The sequence below is a fragment of the Alosa sapidissima genome, chromosome 10 (assembly GCF_018492685.1).
Source record: "Alosa sapidissima isolate fAloSap1 chromosome 10, fAloSap1.pri, whole genome shotgun sequence".
Lineage (NCBI taxonomy): Eukaryota > Metazoa > Chordata > Actinopteri > Clupeiformes > Clupeidae > Alosa > Alosa sapidissima.
Window position 1 is genome coordinate 3,003,538 of NC_055966.1, and position 23,293 is coordinate 3,026,830.

Sequence of the window (23,293 nt, forward strand, 5' to 3'; positions counted from 1 at the left end):
GCTAAGTTAGCTAACTAGCTACAGTGGGTAGGAGTCATAGTTGATGACAAGTAACAGTTACAATGGCTGAACAGTTAAAAAGTTCAGTAGTTTAAAGGGTTAAATTGTTTAACAGTGAAATATTGTAGTGAGGACTTTTATTTTGAAACAGTTTTTGGCAGAGGAAGCAGTTGAACAGGATGTGTAGTCTTAATAGGGCCAGTTTGTATGCTTAAAGCCTGAGACTGGCAGTTGGTCCAGGTGGCCCGAACACCTGCCATAGGATTCTAATTGCTTAACGGCTCTATTGTGATGTCATCAGCCCATGTTAAGTCTATGGGGAAATTTTGACTAGTTTTTAATTAATAGTTTAAAAAGTATAAAAGTTACAAAGTTGAAAAATACAAAGCCCACATGTCCTAAGTAAGACCTACGTAACATAGTTTGAATGAAGTTTCTACGTTAAACGGTTTAAGCTGCATTAAGTGCGTTAGAAGAAGAAGAATAACTAGAAAAGCATTTCCTGAAGGAAATACAGTGCATGAAAATGCAAAAATATGATGTAAAAAAATCATACAGAGTAAAAACAAACTATATTGGTTGCTAAGTAGATGAGGTTTAATATAGTTGGAATGACTGAACAGTTAAATAGGTGGATAGTTTAAATGGTTAAATTATTTAGGTAGATAGTTGACGATAACTGACAGTTGGAATGGCTCTAATGTTTGCTAGCAGTTATGCTAACTATGTTAACAAAGTTACTATGCTAACTAGCATGCTAACTATGCTAACCATGTTACTTAGCTAATCGTTTTTAGCAATTTTGCTAAAAATGCTAACTAGCATGCTAACATGCTAGCGCTAGCATGCTAACTATGTTAACCACGTTACTTAGCTGACTTAGCTAATCGTTTTTAGTAGTTTTGCTAAAAATGCTAATTAGCATGTTAGCATGCTAACTATGCTAACCATGTGACTTAGCTAACTTAGCTAATCATTTTTAGCAGTTTTGCTTAAAATGCTAACTAACATGCTAGCATGCTAACTATGCTAACCATGTGACTTAGCTAATCATTTTTAGCAGTTTTGCTTAAAATGCTAACTAGCATGCTAACATGCTAGCATGCTAACTATGCTAACCATGTGACTTAGCTAACTTAGCTAATCATTTTTAGCAGTTTTGTTAAAAATGCTAACTAGCATGCTAACATGCTAGCATGCTAACTATGCTAACCACGTGACTTAGCTGACTTAGCTAATCGTTTTTAGTAGTTTTGCTAAAAATGCTAATTAGCATGCTAACATGCTAGCATGCTAACTATGCTAACCATGTTACTTAGCTAATCGTTTTTAGTAGTTTTGCTAAAAATGCTAACTAGCATGCTAACATGCTAGCGCTAGCATGCTAACTATGCTAACCACGTTACTTAGCTGACTTAGCTAATCGTTTTTAGCAGTTTTGCTAAAAATGCTAACTAGCATGCTAGCATGCTAACTATGCTAACCACGTTACTTAGCTGACTTAGCTAATCGTTTTTAGCAGTTTTGCTAAAAATGCTAACTAGCATGCTAACATGCTAGCATGCTAACTATGCTAACCATGTGACTTAGCTAACTTAGCTAATCATTTTAAGCAGTTTTGCTAAAAATGCTAACTAGCATGCTAACATGCTAGCATGCTAACTATGCTAACCATGTGACTTAGCTAACTTAGCTAATCATTTTAAGCAGTTTTGCTTAAAATGCTAACTAACATGCTAACATGCTAGCATGCTAACTATGCTAACCATGTTACTTAGCTAACTAGCTACAGTGGGTAGGAGTCATAGTTGATGATAAGTAACAGTTACAATGGCTGAACAGTTAAAAAGTTCAGTAGTTTAAAGGGTTAAATTGTTTAACAGTGAAATATTGTAGTGAGGACTTTTATTTTGAAACAGTTTTTGGCAGAGGAAGCAGTTGAACAGGATGTGTAGTCTTAATAGGGCCAGTTTGTATGCTCAAAGCCTGAGACTGGCAGTTGATCCAGGTGGCCCGAACACCTGCTATAGGATTCTAATTGCTTAACGGCCGTATTGTGATGTCATAATCATAATGTTAAGTCAATGGGGAAATTTTGATTAGTTTTTAATTAATAGTTTAAAAAGTATAAAAGTTACAAAGCTGAAAAATACATAGCACCCATGTCCTAAGTAAGACCTACGTAACATAGTTTGAATGAAGTTTCTATGTTAAACGGTTGAAGCTGCATTAAGTGCGTTAGAAGAAGAATAATAACTAGAAAAGCATTTCCTGAAGGAAATACAGTGCATGAAAATGCAAAAATATGATGTAAAATATCATACAGAGTAAAAACAAACTATATTGGTTGCTAGGTAGATGAGGTTTAATATAGTTGGAATGACTGAACAGTTAAATAAGTGGATAGTTTAAATGGTTAAATTATTTAGGTAGATAGTTGACGATAACTGACACTTGGAATGGCTCTAATGTTTGCTAGCAGTTATGCTAACTATATTAACAAAGATAATAATGCTAACCAAGTTACTATGCTAACTAGCATGCTAACAATGTTAAAATGCTAAGTATGCTAACCATGTGACTTAGCTAACTTAGTTAATCATTTTTAGCAGTTATGCTAACTATGCTAACTAACATGCTAACAATGTTAACCATGTTACTTAGCTGACTTAGCTCATCATTTTAAGCAGTTTTGCTAAAAATGCTAACTAGCATGCTAACATGCTAGCATGCTAACTATGCTAACCATGTGACTTAGCTAACTTAGCTAATCATTTTAAGCAGTTTTGCTAAAAATGCTAACTAGCATGCTAACATGCTAGCATGCTAACTATGCTAACCATGTGACTTAGCTAACTTAGCTAATCATTTTAAGCAGTTTTGCTAAAAATGCTAACTAGCATGCTAACATGCTAACTATGCTAACTATGTGACTTAGCTAACTTAGCTAACTAGCTACAGTGGGTAGGAGTCATAGTTGATGACAAGTAACAGTTACAATGGCTAAACAGTTAAAAAGTTCAGTAGTTTAAAGGGTTAAATTGTTTAACAGTAAAATATTATAGTGAGGACTTTTATTTTGAAACAGTTTTTGGCAGAGGAAGCAGTTGAACAGGATGTGTAGTCTTAATAGGGCCAGTTTGTATGCTTAAAGCCTGAGACTGGCAGTTGGTCCAGGTGGCCCGAACACCTGCCATAGGATTCTAATTGCTTAACGGCCGTATTGTGATGTCATAATCATAATGTTAAGTCAATGGGGAAATTTTGATAGTTTTTAATTAATAGTTTAAAAAATATAAAAGTTACAAAGCTGAAAAATACATAGCACCCATGTCCTAAGTAAGACCTACGTAACATAGTTTGAATGAAGTTTCTACGTTAAACGGTTGAAGCTGCATTAAACGCGTTAGAAGAAGAAGAAGAATAAGAAGAAGCCTAGGAAGAACAGTACAGTGCATTTTCATGCACTGTAATAAGCAGAAGAATAAGAAGCCTAGGAAGAACAGTACAGTGCATTTTCATGCACTGTAATAAAATGCCTTGGAAGAACAGTACAGTGCATTTTCATGCACTGTAAAAAGCCTTGGAATAACAGTACAGTGCATTTTCATGCACTGTAATAAGAAGAAGCCTAGGAAGAACAGTACAGTGCATTTCCATGCACTGTAATAAGAAGAAGAAGAAGAAGCCTAGGAAGAACAGTAGAGTGCATTTTCATGCACTCTAATAAAATGCCTAGGAAGAACAGTACAGTGCATTTTCATGCACTGTAATAATATTAAGAATAATTCGGATAACAATAGAGTGCATTTTCATGCACTCTAATAAGAAGTTGCCTAGGAAGAACAGTACAGTGCATTTTCATGCACTGTAATAAGAAGAAGTTGCCTAGGAAGAACAGTACAGTACATTTTCATGCACTGTAAAATGCCTTGGAATAACAGTACAGTGCATTTTCATGCACTGTAATAAAATGCCTAGGAAGAACAGTACAGTGCATTTTCATGCACTGTAATAATAATAAAATGCCTTGGAATAACAGTACAGTGCATTTTCATGCACTATAATAATATTAAGAATAATTCGGATAACAATAGAGTGCATTTTCATGCACTCTAATAAGAAGTTGCCTAGGAAGAACAGTACAGTGCATTTTCATGCACTGTAATAAGAAGAAGAAGTTGCCTAGGAAGAACAGTACAGTGCATTTTTCATGCACTGCATTTTCATGCACTGTAATAAGAAGAATTCGGATAACAGTAGAGTGCATTTTCATGCACTCTAATAAGAAGAAGCCTAGGAAGAACAGTACAGTGCATTTTCATGCACTGTAAAATGCCTTGGAATAACAGTACAGTGCATTTTCATGCACTGTAATAAAATGCCTAGGAAGAACAGTACAGTGCATTTTCATGCACTGTAATAAATCGGATTAACAGTAGAGTGCATTTTCATGCACTCTCATAAAATGCCTAGGAAGAACAGTACAGTGCATTTTCATGCACTGTAATAATCGTAAGAATAAGAAGACTTGAAAGAACAATATAGTGCATTTTCATGCACTGTAATAAGAAGAAGCCTAGGAAGAACAGTACAGTGCATTTTCATACACTGTAACTAGAAAACGCAATTCCAGGGAATTGCTAGTGCATGAAAATGCAAAACATATTGTGTGAAATATATTGTTAAAACAGATGATGTGGTAATTAGCAACCAACATGATGAGGTTTAATATAGTTGGAATGACTGAACTAGGTAGATGAGGTTTAATTTAGATGGAATGACTGAACAGTTAAATAGGGTGATAGTTTAAAAGGTTAAATTATTTGCTAGGTAGATGAGGTTTAATATAGTTAGAATGACTGAACTCGGTAGATGAGGTTTAATATAGTTGGAATGACTGAAGTCGGTAGATGAGGTTTAATATAGTTGGAATGACTGGACAGTTAAATAGCTGGATAGTTTAACCCTTAGAACCCTAAGCTGTTTTTAGGGCATTTTCACTACCTTTATTCATAAGGATTTATTCTGGTCATTGTAAGTGCCACACACACATATTATATATTGTTTTTTTCAGCAGAGTCAAGGCTATCTGCCATCAGTTCATGTGTACTGGCATTGATTTTTTTTTGATTTTTAAAGAATTAAAATACAAAAAGCGTATTATAAAAATTCTTATATTTTGTCATGTATCTCACCACAGCAAGCTCATAGCTCTACATGCATTTCATTTGTGTGTAGGGCAGACTGTCCTGAATCAGGCAATATAATTGCCATGGAGGGATACTCTGTGGCTGAGTAATTTACAGAAATATGTGGTGTGTGATTTACGGAAATAAATGCCATTTTTTATTTAGTGATGAAAAATGACCTTTCTGCGCTCCATATCTGTGACACGAACTGATCTGACCTGACTTGACCCGAGTTTGCGTGTTAGCCTGCGTGTGTATGCACTCATAATGATTGTCAACGTTATACTGCATTGCCATAAACAAAGTAAAGGCAAAAAAGGTGTTTCTTTGTTGAACAAATTGGAATGCAATGTGAGCCTTGAATTGGATGCCATGTAGGAATTTGCTAGGATCTCAAAACCGGATTATGAACATGCTTTGCCATAGAGAAACACACAATAGCGTTGGATTATAAACATGCTTTGCCACAAAAACAGACAAAAACGTGGGGTAAGTCCAGCTATATGAAGTTATTATTTTGCTGTCACTTCGTCTGTTTTATAACAATAAAAACAATTGTCCCGCAGCTGCGCTGCTTGGACCCCTAATAATAATGCAAACAGTTATTTTCCACAGTCACAACTCCCACACAGTCCAGGACAAGACAAGACAAAACAAGACCATCTAACCATAAAATCAAGCCCATCAATCTCAAAGTCCTCTTTCTGCACCATGCTGGGCAGTCGGGGGATGGAGAGAAGGAACCCAATCTATAAAAATTAAAACATTAGGGAGAGCAAATAAACACACGTTCAATGCAGTTGCACACACCAACTTTAAATGGAAAAAATGGACAAATCTAAAAGATGAGCCAAAGTTTGATATTCAGGTTCAGTGGGTTCAAGGAAAGCTACCAAAGGTATGTAGATAACACAACAGGAGGGAATACGAGAATCCAGGTGTTCCAGCTCAGTGCGAGCAACTTCTGTCAGAAAATCTGGCAGTCCCATCATCCTTCTCTTCTCTGAGGCAAAAAGAGAACACTGGTGTTTTCAGTTTTACGTTCATCTTAAAATGGATTCAATTAATTTTTACACTGTATTCCACTATCACAATTAATAAAAAAAAACTATACAAACTAAAATATTTAATTTACATAACTATTCAAACCCTTAGTAATGCCCCTTTCAACTGAGCTCTAATGCATCATACATCTACAGTATGGCCCAATAATGGCCCAGTACAGTCAGGGGCGGCGCCAGCCGATTTTGCCGAGGCTTCAGCCTCGAATGTTTTGAGTGTAGCCCCGAATGTATTTTGCAAAGTTGACTAACAAATATGAAACCATTATTCCGATCGTGCATTGAAACTTTGAGATGAGATGGACCTATTTATCAAACATAAAAGCAGGACACAGGTTTCCTCTCACACTCTTTCATGCAGCAGATCTAACTTTAGATTTAACTTTATTGTCATTTAGCAGAGTACAGGTACAGCGCCAACTTGAACGTTACCATAAAACATAATTTGGAACATATACATATACTGTACGCTACTTAGAGCGAGAGTGAGAGAGAGTCAGTCAGTTCCAGGGTTCAGGTCCTATTTGGTCTAAAAAAGTCCAAGGCAAATCATAAAGGCAACAGAAAAGACAAGGAGGTGGTGGAGTAATGTGGAAGTGGGGGTTGTCGAGTTCTCGTCATTTAGGCTACAAATTCAGGTTTGTGATCAGCCTGCCCAGCACTCACTCGCCTACAGTTTGGAGCTGGCCAAACAGTGCTGGCCTATCTAAGTGAGTCTTCAATGATTAGTTCTCTTTAAACATGAACCATATGATGCATCTTGCTATTTAAAACTACACTTTGCTAGGTGGCTATAGCAGGCTATATAGTTTGTTTTTATAGCAAACAGAAATGTCAAGATAGCAACATGTCATTACATCCTTTAATTGTCAAAATATTAGTGTTCATAATATGCAATCAAGGTGGCACAAATGAGGCTAGAGTCGGTGGATTCAATTATGAAAAGTGAGAAGGAAGGGCAGGCAAAATGGGAATTATGAGGACCGTTTAGACTCTATGGGCTAAGCCCCGAATGTTTTCAACTGCTGGCGCCGCCCCTGGTTACAGTGCAAGGTCGAAGTCAGTGTCAAATCTCAAACTGGTTCTTTCTGTTTCCCCAGATAAAGAACTGGTTAGTAAACCATTTTCACACACAGGTAAGGGTTGGAAAATGTGGTATGTTATGCATTTCTTTACTTTTATTACTTTGTTACTTCCAGTCTTATGTTTGTGTGTTTACTTACTTTCATCAACAGCAGGGTCGACATTTGGCTTGATGGTAAAGCGGTTTTCAGCCACGCTGCTCTCAAAGTCAACCTGCACAGAACAGTTGATAGTCCAGAGTTTCTCAGAATAAAGTGATGTGGGCCACTCAAAATAGTGCATTTGTACCTCAAAGAGGTTGTTGTTGGTGTGGTTCATCTCATTACTTTACTACAAGATTATGCAAAAACTGCCAGCCCAATTGTCATGCGACTTGATGGAATGGTGAAGCAAGGACGAAACCATTAAAGGCTTTGACTCACAGGCCAGCTTGAAGAACTTAGTTTCACTTTCACTAACATTGGAAGTTACTGCATTTTGTCATGGTGGAGGTCTGCACCCTCCAAGTGCATTTCTAGTTTAAAAATATTATGTAATGTCATAATGATACATCATCTGGTGCTGTTCTATTGCACTGTTTGAGTAGAGTGTTGGTAATCACTTTTGATTAAAAAAATGGTTGGGTACAGTGGGCAGTGCTTCGACTTGGCCAGCTTCCCTCGCGGTCCGCGCGCGGGATCACGCGGTATCACGCGACTTTAATTTATATTTTTCCAGTGACGCTGCAACGACGCTGCAACAACCCAAACAACCGGCAGATGTCTCAAGTGAGCAGGGTGTCTCGTAAAAAGAAATGGAGCCTGGACAACCCTACACAGACTTCACTACAGACTTTAGCAGACTGGTTTAGAAATAATTTAATAGCCAGAAATATGCCTGCCCTGCCCTAATAAAGAAATATTTGGTTAACTGCGAGTGAATCCCGTTTGCAGCCGTAGAAGAAACGCAGGACAAATTAAACATTCCGGTTTTCTCCGATTGCAACGATGATAGACAGACATCATTTGGACAAAATATAGAGCATATTAACCTCCGTTGCTCAGCCAAATGTCTTCCTGTTACGTCCTCTTATCACGGAGTTACAGGCGATAAACGATTTTTGATGGTCACAAGTTTACTTCATTAGGGACTGTTCGTTATTTATTTAAGGGGCTACCGGAGGAGTTTTGGGAGCATTAGTCAAAAAAGATGTGACCCTCCCTCGCCAGCAAGAAATTTTTCTATGACCCTCCAAAGTGATTATGAAAAAACGCATGACCCTCCCCTTCAATTTATTGATGCCTTCTGTAGGCTACTGGGTCAATTTAGCTTGCATGCTACCACTCCTTTCTTAAAAAGCCTTGAAAAGGCTGTCATTTGCACAATTTCCTAAATAATCACCGGGACCGAAACATAGCCTACCTGTCAACTTTTTCCGGGTTCATCACGTACTGTATTTTAACTTTTTTTCCCCGTCTTAGGAGGAGCTGCAGGGCCGTCGCAAGGGGGTGCAAGGCCCTGTGTGAACTTGACAGGTGCGAGGCCCTTTTCACCCTGTTCTTGCATGAAATCATGCGATAGCCTATTGACGGTGCATTTTAATAGTAGGCTAAAGGCTACACCAGCTTGTCTTTAAGAGGGGAAATTTTATAGCCTGTAACATTAGCTGAGTCACATATTTGGCCATAAGCCGTTTATCATAGGCTATCACGAAACAAACTACAAAGGCGAACACTTTAACAGGGGGAATGAATTGGGTCAATGAGTTGAAACACACATGACTATTGATACATTGTGCACTATGGACACTGGTCTGTAGGCTACCATTGGACAAATAAATGACATTGACTCGCCATATCCTGACTCAAACATCTGAAAAAACATGTAAATTAAATGTAACATTATTGTGAATCAAATTAAAATGTTCTCTTTTCCAAACGTAGGCCTAGGCATAGGCATAGTAACAGATTAATTTAATAATGTTACAAAGATACTACATCAATCCGTATGTTTCATTAGGCTACTAGGCTATTTGTTTTGCCTTACTCTTGATTCATTTAGGCTAGGCCTTTTTATTCAGTTATTCATCATTTTCCGTCCTTGTGTAGCGCACACATTCTCAGACCTGTCACCTGCCACTCATCGTAAGGGAGGTGTTTGGAATCATTCCCGTGTTACAATCATCAGCCAATCAAGGTGGTCACTTCAGTCAAGCTTGTGCATGAGTAATAACGTCATCCATAGCAACGAAGACTCACTCACTCTTAGTCAAAGATTCTAGAGTGCTCAGCTCCAGAATCTGTTCAGGAGTTGTAATTTTTCCTTACTAAGAGTAGGTCGGAAAGGCTTTGTGAATAACTTAATAAGAGAAACTCCTAGCTAAAATCTTTTATTGCTATTTAGGAGTAGCCTACTCCTAGTGGTAAGATAAAAGGCTTTGTGAATATGTCCCCTGGTGTCTAACCCATTTACACAAAATAATGGTCGAATATTAGGCTACTGATGATCATTGTTATTTAAGAACATGCATAGGGCACCAAAAATATCTTGCTTGTAAAAAATCATCATACCGCACATTGTGGCGGGTCTGTTATTTAACCTACTTACTGTAGGCTGCGCAAACCACAGGCCTTTATTTTGGGCAAGCCTGCATTCGAGGCAGGCCTTCTGCTCCTCCTCCTGCCCCTGATACCACAGCTGTGGATAGTGTGTAATGTTCAAGTAATAACACAATCCGATGTGTGTCTCAATTGTCCCCCGCTGACCACCTCATACATTTCTCTAGATTTTGCAACGACCTTACATGACACAATGGGACACAGAATAATGTTTGTAATGATACTAGTTAGGCCTACGTTCAACAGTAACATAAGTTTAATGAGCTATTCATTGTCGAAGGTGCATGGTGAAGTGAAATTCTTACTTGGAAAACAAACATTTGCCGATATCATTGAATAGGGGATAGGCCTACTTGTTTATTTTTTATGTAGCCTTCAATGGCCAGTTCAGACAAAGCCGAAATTATAAAAAATTTGTATGGTTATATTGCTTGACTTAAATCCCAGAGAGTAGGCTACCGCACCCCACAGTGATGGGCCTAGCGGTCTTACGCATTCAGTGTGGGGTATAAACAAGCTGAGAATTTAGCGGTGTCGTCTGCCTGTCACAGACGTGGGGAGCTGAAGCTTGGGATACAGTTACTACAGTAACAGTATTTTATTTTACTTCTTTTTTTTTCACTTTTATAAAGGCTTTGTTTGAATGCTGTTGGAACAAATAGTAGTTGATTATAAAGGCAACTTTCTGTTGCAATATTCTGTGTGTTCTGGACTGCAGGTAACTTGTTAAGCCAGTGGTTCTCAAACTTTTTCTTTCATTCCCCACTTTGATCAAGGGGGCATTGACTGATGATAGTGGAGATAACGTGTTATCCCGAGGCCTTTGCAATTCAGCATCTCCGATGGTAGTCTACACTATTAAAAATATAAGTTTTCGATGTCCCAAACGGAGAGCCATACTTTATTGTTTTAACGATCTCTATGCTACTCACCAAAATGTAGGCATGGGAACATGATGAAGTATCCAACTGTCGTGTGTTAAATTATTGTTATTACGAGCCAGTGGTTTTCAAACATTATGCGTGACTCGGACATCTAACGAAATGCAACAGACTCATCGTCCTTGCATTCGCAAAATGAGGACATACAGACTGCTCAGATAACAGGTGTACCTCCAGTTACGCACGGTTTTAGTCAAGTCATTTAAATGTGCTGGTGAAACAGTTGTGTACTCTATTGTTATTTATCCCCTATTCACCCACGCCGTAAATTCTGTGGCGCAGTGCTGATGGCAGCCGCCATTACGCAGCAGTTATCAGTCCCCTGTCCAAGAGTTCGAATTTGGGTTAAGCGTAGTTAGCTTTTGGGAAATGCACCCCTGATGTAGGGCAGCCGTGGGCATTATAGGGCAGCCGTGGCCCACTGGTTAGCACTCTGGACTTGTAACCGGAGGGTTGCCGGTTCGAGCCCCGACCAGTGGGCCACGGCTGAAGTGCCATTGAGCAAGGCACCCCTCACTTCTCCCCGAGCGCCGCCGTTGTAGCAGGCAGCTCACTGCGCCGGGATTAGTGTGTGCTTCACCTCACTGTGTGTGTTCACTGTGTGCTGTTTGTGTTTCACTAATTCACCGATTGGGTTAAATGCAGAGACCAAATTTCCCTCACGGGATCAAAAAAGTATATATACTTATATACTTATGTCCAGACTTATGTCTGATGTGTGATCAGTGGAATATGGGAAGGGAAGTGGCAGTGTTTTTTTGCGCGTCTGCAGAAGTCAGCCAAATATGAATGTAATTCTGCGGCATAAAGCAGATGTATTTGTTTATTGTACAGAAAAATAAAAATAACATGTCAAGCAGTCAATTGACTACATTGCAGTCAAGAAGTAGGGCAAATTAATTTACGAAACCAAAACGTGGGCCATAGTTGTCTAAGCCTCTATTGCGTAGCCTGTTAAAAACGTCGCCAGATAGTATTAAATCGGCAACAACATTGTTTTCTGCAGAAGCCTACTCAAGGCTACAGATTAATTCTGTAGTTGTGTTACCCCCAACACTGACAATAATGTAGACAGCAAATTAGGCTGGGATTACTCTCGGCAACAATTATGTTTAATGGTAGCCTCCTGCTTTTACAGAAGGGGCGGCAGGCAGAGCGATGTACAGTAGCAGAACGATGTACAGTAGCAGAACGACGCACAGTGGCTGAAAGTGGTACTAAAGCTTCACGCAGCTTCACGCCTCGTAATGCGCGACTGAAGTGGTCATTTGAAAGCGATGCCCACTGTAGGCTGACTAGCTGTTAGTTACGAAAAGCTACTCAGATCATAAGCCAAGCAAAACTCTGGATGGCCTAACCACTTTGCTGATGAGAGAAGCAATGTAGAACAGATCATCTGTGAAGTCAGCACTAATCTCCTGAAACAGTTTGATGGACTGAGGTAATGAGCGTACAGTGTCTCTGATGCAAACAGCACTGTATACCGTCTGTAGAGGAGAGACACATACATATTATGCTCAATATACCACTGTACACATGACAAAACATATCTAAACATATCACATAGCCAAATTACAAACATAATGCATTTGAGTGCTATCAGAGGTGTGTAATTCATAAGGCTGAAACATACCTTGTAGAGTGACTGCCAGTCATTAACTTTTGTATGTGAAAGAGCCATTCTATGCAGTAGTGTCTGAATAGAAACATAAAGGATGACCACTTTACCAGCTACAAATAGGGAAGAACAGGGCATTTCTATATGTAAATATGTTGTTTTGTGTTGTATACTGAATTTACATGCTTGCTTAGTGTCTATGAGTATACATGACATTATATATTCAGGGGTTGTGTGATGTCCTACTGGAATGCTCCGAATGTTGCGCAGACAGCTCTGCAGAATCCTGAATGTGTCTAAGTTACGAGGAGTTGTGAAGAATTGCACAACCTCTTGCCTTCGATGTAAAACAGTAATATCACGTGTGGGCTGCAAGAACCACTTTCTAAGAGGCAAAAGAAAAAGACTGATTAAGATTGACGTGTGTGATAAAAGACACACAGCAAAGAGACTGAATAAAATTCATTTTTTAAAGTTATCTACGCTACATGTCTGGTTGAAATGGAAAGTCTGTTAAAAATATTGATTACTATTTAGAGCCAAAAATAGAACCCTTCACCATGGCATATGACCCATGTCATTTACTTCAAATTGAGCTTTACTGTTCTGACATACATTGCTATAAAAAGTCTCTACAGAAAAAAATGTCATCCCTGTATATAACAATGCAAATATTTAAAACAACTATTATTGTATAGATCAGATCATTTTACAAAATGCAGTGCTTCTGAAATACCAATACAAACACCACAAAAAACAACACAAAGGGTGTTCAAGACTTCATCAATTGAACCAGAGATGTTTGATGAAGTGATAGTTACCGTAGCAATTTTGAACCAAACTTAGATTTACAGCGATTCAGAATTCCTGAAAAACAAAAGTAAACATAGATTTAAACCGCACCACCAGACTCACCAACAGCTTCATACACCAGGCTGTTAGGATGCTGAACTCTCTCCCCCCTTTCCCCCCTCCACCCTCAGCTACATAACATCCTGGACTTTGGACCCACAATGGCTGCCTTGCACTACTCCACTTGTACACTTTGCAACTTTTTTGTTGTCCTGTTGTCCTGAAAACACAACACACTTCTGCTGCTCTTACATAACTTGCACCACTATGTCACTTGCTTACATAGGTCAAACAGAACTACCTCAGCCATTTATTGGCCTGACTTTGCATTATATTGACTGTCTATGCACAATTGCACAATTTCAACCCAATTTTGCTGCTCTTATTTCTTCATTGTATGTGCCTTCTTATTTACTTTTTATTGTTTACTTGAATGTTTGTCTGTGGACTTAATTGGTAAAATATGTCTTGTCTCCACCTATAGTGAGAAATAGTAATTTCAATCTGTATGTCTTGGCATGTGAAGAAATTGACAATAAAGCAGACTTTGACTTTGACTTTGACTTTGAAACAAACCAGAATGACAGTAACAAAATTTGCATTTTCCACCCTGCCAGATTATTTATCAATTTATGATAAATCCAACTTAAAGTTTGCGCAGTTGGATCGCAAATTCAACGAACCCAAAGGGATGGAAACCATATGAGATCTTCCAGTGAGACACCTGACGGTAGCTCTCTGAGAATATCCTTTCAGTGAGACAAGGTAAGCCTTGTCGCCCTGAGGGTCTGTTACAGACTGTTGACTGTGGTGCTTCTCATTTATTTTCTTTAGGCTGACGTAATGTGTAGCCGAACAGAATTGCTATTACAGTTCGACTTTTCAAGCGGCACTACGAGCAACACCTATACAAATCATGGTTATGCTGATAAGCAAAGTGTTACGACGTGCTGCCTGTGACTTGCACTCAGTTACTTTCACAAACACACCTCATCCACAAGGGGGCACCAGCTTGCTTCTTTCACCTGGTAGCTACAGACTAGCTATGTAAAGCCATTAAGGAGCTGTAATGGAGGACTTGCTCATGGGACTACCAATGCCTTTGTGTTTTAGCCCTGGACCCTTTGTTGCATTACATGTAAATTCAATGACTGTTATAGCTGTGCTTCTTCTTCTTCTTCTTCTTCCAAAATCGAGATTTAATGCGATTTAAACCACTGAACCATTTGACTTCATTCAAACACTCCTACAGAGGTCTTGTTACGGATAGGTGTGCTCTGTACGAATTAGTTCACTGCAAACACTGCAGTGCCGTGTATAAGTTCAACACGGCCACTACTCAAATGATGTACCACTTAACTCATTGAATGCCAAGCTGTTTTCGGAAGCTTTGTCCTAGAGTGCCAGCAATCTAGACCATTGTTGATGATTTTTGTACAGCCACAGCATATTCTGTGTTATAGCTATGAACAATTACAATGGCTCGTTTAAAAGGTGAAACTTTAAGCTCTCAGTGGGTGCAAATAGTGTATTTCTACACGCCTCTGTTCCTGAGAAATCCCAAGCTAAACAGTGGCTAGTTTTAATCAAAATCACTGTTTTTGGAGATATGGAGAAATGGAGATATAACGTCTTTCATGAAATATGAAGTGTTGCCTGTAAACTTTCCGGGAAGTGATCAGCGAGACCTGGCGAGACTGCCACCTAGTGATAGACCCACGAAAATGGCCTGGTTTTGACCTGACGTGCATACGTCACTGATTCGACCCAAAGCGGCAACCGAGTTATGATAAAATGTCCAGATAAAATGTCCAGATTGTGCGTTTTCATGAGTTTTCGATCGTCATATATTTAATTTCCATTCATCACAGAGTTCCCAAAATCACATATAATGTGTGTTAGAGTGTCTAGTTTCGTAATTATTTTTTAAAAAAAAGCTAAAAACGTAATATTACGTTTTTGGTACTAAACGCATGGGAAGGAAAAACGTAATATTACGTTTTTGGCACTCAATGAGTTAAACAAAGTGCATCCGACCCTGGTCAATGTCGGTGACGGTGCATCCAGCACTGTCTCAACCTAGCATCACCTCTGCGTTTGCACAGAGGAGCTGCGATGCACAACGAGCAGAGAAAATTACCCAAGGGTTCTGCAAGTTCATTGAGATGGATATGCTGCCCTTAAGTATTGTTGAGGATCAAGGTTTTCGAGACCTGATGCATTTATTGGAACCAGCATATCACTAGCCTGGATACCAGACTCTGTGACTTCGCAGACTGGTAGAAACTCACTACGAAGAACGGAAGCAGGAGCTGTTAAAGGAATTGAGCACAGCTGAGAGAGTTGCTCTTACGACAGACTGCTGGACCGCTGTAACAGCTGAGAGTTACATCACCATCACTTGCCATTACATCATGATGCCCGGCAAATGAACTCAGCGGTCCTGCACACAGAAAGTCTGCCAGGCCAGCATACAGCTGACCACCTCGCTGAGAAAATAAATGGAGCTGTAGAGACTTGAAGACCGAGTTATTGCATGCGTTCATGACAACGCGGCCATTGTTGTTGCTGCCAACTGTCCCACCAGAGTGCTCTGGTTTGCACACACCCTCCAGTTGGCCATAAATGATGGATTTGCACTGTATCTATATCGGGTAATATCAGCAGCTAGTAAACTCGTTAGCCACTTTAATCACAGCACTGCAGCAACCAAAGCGCTGCAAAAGAAACAGGAGCAAATGGCCTTGCAAGTCACCTGCTTATCCAGTCGTGTAAAACATGGTGGAACTCCGTGTGCGAGATGTTTGATCGGCTGGTGGAGCAGCGGTGGGCTGTTGCTGCTGTGCTGTCGGACCGAACCGTGACCAAGCTTCAAGATGCCAGGATCCTGGAGTTAAAGGATGAGTACTGGCAGCTCATGGAGGACACATAGCCTGTGCTATCAGCACTTAAATGTGCCACCACCGTTACGTCTGCAGAGAAAGACATCTCCATCTCGAACACTTACAGTGGGTCCCCGTTAAGTTTGGACGGGTTCCTTCATGAATCACGATCCCCATTTTCTCAGCAGAAATGGCACAAACTGCAGTTGACACAAACAACCACAAGGTGTCACTTGGGTGCCACTACTATTTTTGATGCGACTGACTTACTGCTTCCATGACGCAGCGGGGGCACGGGAACTTCAATTGATCACGGTAGTTTAAGCTTACACTTGACAAAACATTCTAATATGAAAATGTAGATGCAATTGTTGTAAAATGGTGCAGCTCCTTTAAGAAAGCACCGTGTGCAGGGATGGAGAGAGAGAAAGCGAGAGGGGATAGGCCTATGTGTGTTAGAACTAAGCGTGTGGGAAAAGTACGTGCTGTTGAGACTGGAGCGAGTCATATTCAAAATAATGCAAAAAAAAAAGCAATTATCCTCATTCATTGCAACCAAAGCATGACTGCTTGCCGACGTTCAAACGAAAAATATATCAAAGCACCTTTTGCGTTTGAATGTAGCACGAAAAAATGTTTAAACAGCTGGACAAATGATTTAGCTAATTGATTATATAACCTGTACACCAGCAATTGTTGAACATTTACCTGTACAAGTACATTGACAGTAGCCCAGCCTAACAGCATGTTGTAGGCCTACTGTAGAAATTTCACTTAAATTGCAACCGCAACATGCCTGCTTGCCAACGTTCAAACGACAACGAAAAAGATAATAAAACAACAAGAGGGTTGAGTCTGAATGACACTGAGTTTTTAGACACTGAGTTTTTGTAGTTAAGAAATATTTTCGTATAAAAAAAAATGGTCATTCTTCAATCTCCTTCACTGACGCCTATGGAAAAGGCTTAACGTCCCAAAACAACGATCAATGATCATCAAATTTCTCTCTCACATTGCTCCTCATAACCATCTATAAAAAAGTGTTTTTTCTTTTCTTTTTGAGCACATCTGAATCCCAGGACATAACGCACTGGACCTTATAATAGGCTCGAGATATAATTCCAAAGGGGGCAGATATGGGCCACTGCACTTAAAACTTAAAAAGATGAAGCTTTCCGAACTTTAAAATTGCGATCAGTGACTGGCATCGGGTGAACGAAGCTTTTCGAAGTTGAACAGGCTATTAAAAAATATTTGCGCACCTCCATGTCACAGGAGAGACTGGGCTCTCCCTTCTATGAAAAAGACGTTAGGCTACCTGCAAACTGGCCTATGATTTCATTGCTGAGTTTGCGGCAAAGCAAGAATTTTTTTTTTTTTCCTGAGTCAGGATATGGCGAGTCAGTGTCATTTATTTGTCCAATGTTAGCCTATAGATACAGACCAGTACATCTTATCAATAGTTTGAATGTCGTGTGTGTTTCTGCTCATTGACAAATACCGTTCAGCACAATGATTCATGCCCAATGAATTCCCCCTGTTAAAGTGTTCGCCTTTGTTACACTATTTGGTTTCGTGATGTAGCCTATGATAAACACCATATGGCCAAATATGTGACTCAGCTAATGTTATAGGCTATACAATTGAATTTCCCCTCTTAAAGGCAAGCTGGTGTAGCTTATTAGACTAGGCTACTATTAAAATACACCGACGGTAGCCTTGGCTATGTGTAAAGTAAGCTATCGCATGATTTCATGCACGTAAGTGAAAAGGGCCTTGCATCTGTCAAGTTGGCACAGGGCCTCGCATCCCCTTGCGACGGCCCTGCAGCTCCTCCTAAGACAGCGAGGAAAAAGTTAAAATACGCGATAAACCCGGGAAAAGTTGACAGGTTTGTTTCGGTCCCGGTGATTATTTGTGAAATTGTGCAAACGACAGCCTTTTCAAGGCATTTCAAGGAAGGAGTCGTAGCATGCAAGCTCCCAAATTGACCCAGTAGCCTAAGGCATCAATACATTGTTGGGACTGGGGAGGATCATGCGTTTTTTCTCAATCACTTTGGAGGGTCATAGAAACAATTCTTGCTGGCGAGGGAGGGTCACGTCTTTTTTGACTAACGCTCCCAAAACTCCTCCGGTAGCCCCTTAATTAAATAAATAACGAACAGTCCCTAATTGATTAATAGCCTAGGCCTACACCAGCAATTGTTGAACATTGACCTGTACAGGACATTGACAGTAGCCCAGCCTAACAAGCAAATGTTGCAACATACATCAAAAGACGCAATTAATCAGAAATAAATAATGTAATCTGCATCGCTTTATTTAACAAACTGCAAGCAACAAGAGCATTGAGTTCGCTGTAAGGCCAAACCCAAGAGCAAAGCCTATCTGTTAAGGCAGTCGATAGGCTTTATAACGAGCTGTGTGCCTGGAAAGACGATAGATGACGGCTCTGGTCATCCCATACCCTCCCCCCACTTCCTGTAGCCTACCATTATGAAGGCCTGTAGCCTAAAACGACTCGTTTCCGTTTTGTGACATTAAGCTTTTTCACGTTAAGCCCCCCTCCCCCATCCCCTTCTTTCACAAGCAGTGGGGGAGCGCGGGGCACAAAGTAACACTTTTTGGAAGACAAAGGAGGGTTCTCCGCGCTTCTGTCGTTTGGCCACAATCCGTTGCAACCAGGCCAGGACAGATATTTTAGAGAGGAGAGACGCCGGTGCAGCTCAGATGTCTTCTTAATTTTCTTTATTCTTCAGTAAAAGCTGCAGAACATTATTAAACTTTGACTAACATTTCGATGTGTCGATGTTTTTGACTAACGAACATCGAAACGTTAGTCAAAGTTTAATAATGTTCTGCACCTTTTACTAAAGAATAAAGAAAATTAAGAAGACATCTGAGCTGCACCGGCGTCTCTCCTTCTCTTTTTGGCTTTGGCTAAATATTTCTAAAATCATTTGAGTTTCACTAGTCACATGTTTTAACAAGCAACACTTGTTATTTAACTAATAACAGACGTGTGTCGAAAATTGACTTTATTTTCCATACGGAGAAATAACATATGCAGAGTCTAACCAAGGTCAATCTTGCCAAAAAAGCCCTCAAACCTGAAAACACATGAGGCAAAAGTGCAAAACATCACAAAACTAACTAAACTAACACGCGCATATTTTTGTATTGCAATCATTGTAGCCTACAGTTGTAACAGCGCGTAACAGTCGTTTTACTCCCCGGATGCGCTCATTATAAAGAACGTTTAACGTGTCCCAAAAACAGCTATCAATTAATCACCAAACGTATTATAAACAAGTATTGCCAGGAGCAACACCTTGCAAAAAATTATAACAATAGGCCTAGGCCTTTATATGGCTCTGCTCCTGCCTAGATTCGAACTCAGAACTACCTGAAAGTTGCAGACCTGTTCTGGAAATACGTGCATTAACCCACTCGACCGTCAGACAACGCTATCTGCTTCGAGTAGGCCTATTGGGTAGGACTGTAGCCTACACTGGTTGCTGTGGCACAGTCTTGAGTGACCAAATTCGTTTTTCTTTGTCATATGAATGCTGTCATTTTGTTAACATTACTGTTAAGGAGATGCTGTAGGCAAAGTCTATATTTCAACCTCGTTAGTGTAGTAAAAAAAATCAGAACTATTCACAAGGTTTCTGGGCAGCATATTTATGTTCTGTTAGCAAGCGAACTTCTCATGACTACCGACAAAGTAGCCTACTGCCAGCTGACGAAGCTCTCATTTTAAAACATTACTGAGAGACAGACACTGTACAATCAAGAAATCTTGCCACTGAATCCAAAACTATGTTTAACATTATGTACAAGGCTTAGGCTACAGTGGACTAGCATGTTGCAGGGGCTGCTAAAAACACAGAGAAACGCACTGAAAACTCGGCCAATCACAGCCCTTGCTGTCGAATGCGCCGTCTGGTTCGACCGTGGAACTCCACAGCGGACTATGCTGCCCCCAAGCGGCTGCAGTTGTACTTACATTTCACCATTCACCATGATCGTGAATGAAGTGTCAATTTTTAACTGGGACCCTCTGTATCCCATCACCTTCGCCCTCATCAATATCCACCTCATAACCAAAAATAATTCAGTGGAAATGCATGGATTCCAGTTGCTGCTACTGGAAGAAACTGGAATCCATGCATTTCCACTGAATTATTTTTGGAATCTGATCCCTTATCATACCTGTTCATTCTTACTCGTTGCTTGACTTATCGTGACTAAATTCAAGATGGCTGCAAACGCTAAACTTTGTGAAGGTACTGTCTGTATAAATCGTCTTGTAAGTAAACTACCAGTGCTTTTTCAAAGTTCTCAATGTCTCGTTTTAAATGTCAGGGCCCTCGGAAGTCTACCAATGAAGTGTGGAGATACATTGAGCCTCGTAAATGGGTGTAAAACAGTGATTTATTTGCATGGCTAGCCCGATGCCGAAGCACCACTATTGAAAAAGCTGTTGGTAGCATCGGCTAACTAGCGCCAGATTTTGGAGTGCAGGGGACAAGCCGAGATGGGCTATGAGACATACGTTCACACTCGGTATCATGTTTCAATGCACTTTAGGTCAATATCACACCGGAATTCTCCTTTAATACTGAGCGGGAGAGCGGGAAACAGTGCACAACTAACTAATGACTAGTCTGAAGTCATTCACACTACAAATTGCCTCCAAAAAGATTTCAGGGTGTTATACAAGCTAGGACTGCCACTGTTTTCAATGTGAACAAGAACATCTAGTATTAATTACAGAAGATGCATAACTCGCGAGCGCACTTCACTCAAAGCAAGTTGTGTGCGCATCATCATTGTGAGGGAGGGTGCGCGAGCAGTGCAGCAGCGCTTCCATAAAGCAATTCGTATTTGCACAACTTTTAAAAGTAGCACTGAGGTGTCATGTTTGTGAACTTGAAGGCAGCTTTAAGTAAGACAAAGCAATGATCAGCTAGTTCATAGTACCACTTCCATTACGGACACCATCATCACTATTACCACTGGCACCTCCAGCTTTGTTGGGCAGAGGTTCGAAATAAGCATGGTATCGTGACTATCACTGTCAATAGACGATCGATTGTATTCTCCAAAAGGCAGATATTCTCCTTCAGAATCAGAGTAGGTGAATAACAGACCCAAGACCCATCACACGTCTTTTTTTCAGTCACGATAGCCAGATGTCACTATGAAATGCGATTAATGAGCGAAGACAGTTGAAATCAGTCACAGCCGTGTAACTAAGTCTGTGCATATAATGTAAACAACCTAACTGTTGTGAAAATGTCAGTCATAGTCTTAGTCAACAAAATTAACACTGATTTAGTAGTGTGTGAAATGAATGTCCCACACTGGGAAGCATTATAGTTAGATACTGCAGCTGAAGTTGAAGAAGAAAATGTCACCTGTTCCATTTTTTTAACAACCATTCCATTATTGATAAGTTCATTAAATGTCTATGTTAACATGTTCTATTAAAAAAATATTATCTAACACTATGAGATTTACCAAAGAGACTGAGTCCTTCTTTCTCACCCGACTGGAGTTTATACACTGATGGATGCAACTCTGATTTGAAGATCTGAAGAACACTGACACAAATACACAAATGAATGATATATATATATATATATATATATATATATGAATGTACAGTAAGAGTGGTTAGTTTAAGAGCTGGAAAGTGGAATGGTGTAATAGCACAAGTAGCAATCATAAAAGAACTTACCTATATGTATCTCTATCGATGTAGACCATGTCATTTCTGAGAAAAAGAGACTTTCTTAATGAACAGGTAACAAACCATACTGTATTCATTACTGTGCAAAACATTTAGGTACTGACTGGTTGTCGTTTGTTCCATGCTGTTATTGTCACCTAGCCTGGAAGCCAGCCCGAATTTAACACCGCCCAAAAAAGTTGAGGTCTGGAAAATCGGTCTAGACTTATTCCATTGTGAAGCAACTATTTCCGAACCAGAGCAGTTCAAACCGATTGCACCAATCAAATTGTTTGGGCGGGCTTTGTACAATGATTGATAGATGAGCAACAGTGCCTCGTCTTTCATGTCACCTGAGCTAACTTCAGTTGATTTTGTTTGCAACAAGCCTGTCGCTAGAAGCTAGACATTTAGATTTCTCTAGTTTCTCTATATTGACAGATATTGAAAAAAAGACGACCAGAAAACAGTGTTTAGGCATTTGTGGAGAAGAAGGATGGTTTGGGTGTTCTTCCTACAGGATTCACGGTCGGCTATTTTGTTGCACTGATTGGTTAGGGACCGTTTGGTATTTATGGAATTGACCACTGGAGGAAAATAGGGAGGGTCATGTCTTTTTATTCTTTGTTGAGGGGAGGGTCACCCAACTTTTTTTAGTCTAGGAGGGAGGGTCACCCAACATTTGTATTCATGAAAACAGCAAAATTTGGGCCGTCGCCCAGGGCCTCGCGTCTGATCTCACACCTGGCCAAAGATGACATTAAGCGTTTATTCTTCATTAACGCCTATAGCCTAAGCAAAAAGCTTAATGTAGCTTAGCCTAATGTCTTAAAACAACGATCAGTGATCACCAGATTTTTCTCATATTGTTCCTCATAATCACTAAGAACCTTCAAAAAATTTAGCATGAAGTCATATTAGGCCTATGAACTTTAGGCTATACCTGACGTGACGGCATGTTTCTTCAATCACCTTCACTGACGCCTATAGAAAATTGCTTAACGTCCCCAAAACAACGATAAATGATCAAATTTCTCCCTCATATTGCTCCTCATAACCATCTATAAAAATCTAGCCCGAAGTTTTTTTCTTTTTGAGCACGTCCGAATCCCAAGACATGGGATTACATAGCCTACGCACCCAAGACATGGGATTACATAGCCTACGCACTGAGATTACATAGCCTACGCACTGGACTACATAATAATCACATAACTAGATGTACCGCATAGCGGTACAAAATATGACCGCCGCTCAGTCCTGTACATCCATTCCGCGAAAATAAATCACACTTCAATTTGTCTCCATCTTTTACTCCATCCCCCACT

General features: G+C 39.9%; 2 protein-coding genes across 11 annotated transcripts in view; one reads left to right on the forward strand and one right to left on the reverse strand.

The window, feature by feature from the left end:
• The window catches only part of lypc (ly6 domain containing, pigment cell), a 161,874-nt gene that overhangs the window by 53,477 nt on the left and 85,104 nt on the right, over window positions 1–23,293 (forward strand). Inside the window, exon 2 of the mRNA XM_042107543.1 lies at window positions 7,354–7,364. The gene's annotated coding sequence lies outside the window, so the exon portion shown is untranslated. The remainder of the gene's footprint in view (window positions 1–7,353; window positions 7,365–23,293) is intronic.
• msh5 (mutS homolog 5) overlaps window positions 1–23,293 on the reverse strand; it is a 115,128-nt gene that overhangs the window by 30,222 nt on the left and 61,613 nt on the right. For 8 of the 10 annotated variants that reach the window (XR_006034698.1, XM_042107490.1, XM_042107493.1 and 5 more), the window contains 9 exons: window positions 21,975–22,010; window positions 21,755–21,837; window positions 13,314–13,359; window positions 12,739–12,877; window positions 12,508–12,570; window positions 12,233–12,361; window positions 7,477–7,549; window positions 6,086–6,195; window positions 5,861–5,941 (listed from right to left, as the gene is read on the reverse strand). Coding sequence is in view for 9 of the 10 variants with exons in the window: in XM_042107490.1 (XP_041963424.1) it covers window positions 5,861–5,941; window positions 6,086–6,195; window positions 7,477–7,549; window positions 12,233–12,361; window positions 12,508–12,570; window positions 12,739–12,877; window positions 13,314–13,359; window positions 21,755–21,837; window positions 21,975–22,010 (760 nt within the window). In the remaining variant the exon portion in view is untranslated. The remainder of the gene's footprint in view (window positions 1–5,860; window positions 5,942–6,085; window positions 6,196–7,476; window positions 7,550–12,232; window positions 12,362–12,507; window positions 12,571–12,738; window positions 12,878–13,313; window positions 13,360–21,754; window positions 21,838–21,974; window positions 22,011–23,293) is intronic. The other 2 variants (XM_042107491.1, XM_042107496.1) reach the window with 2 other exon arrangements.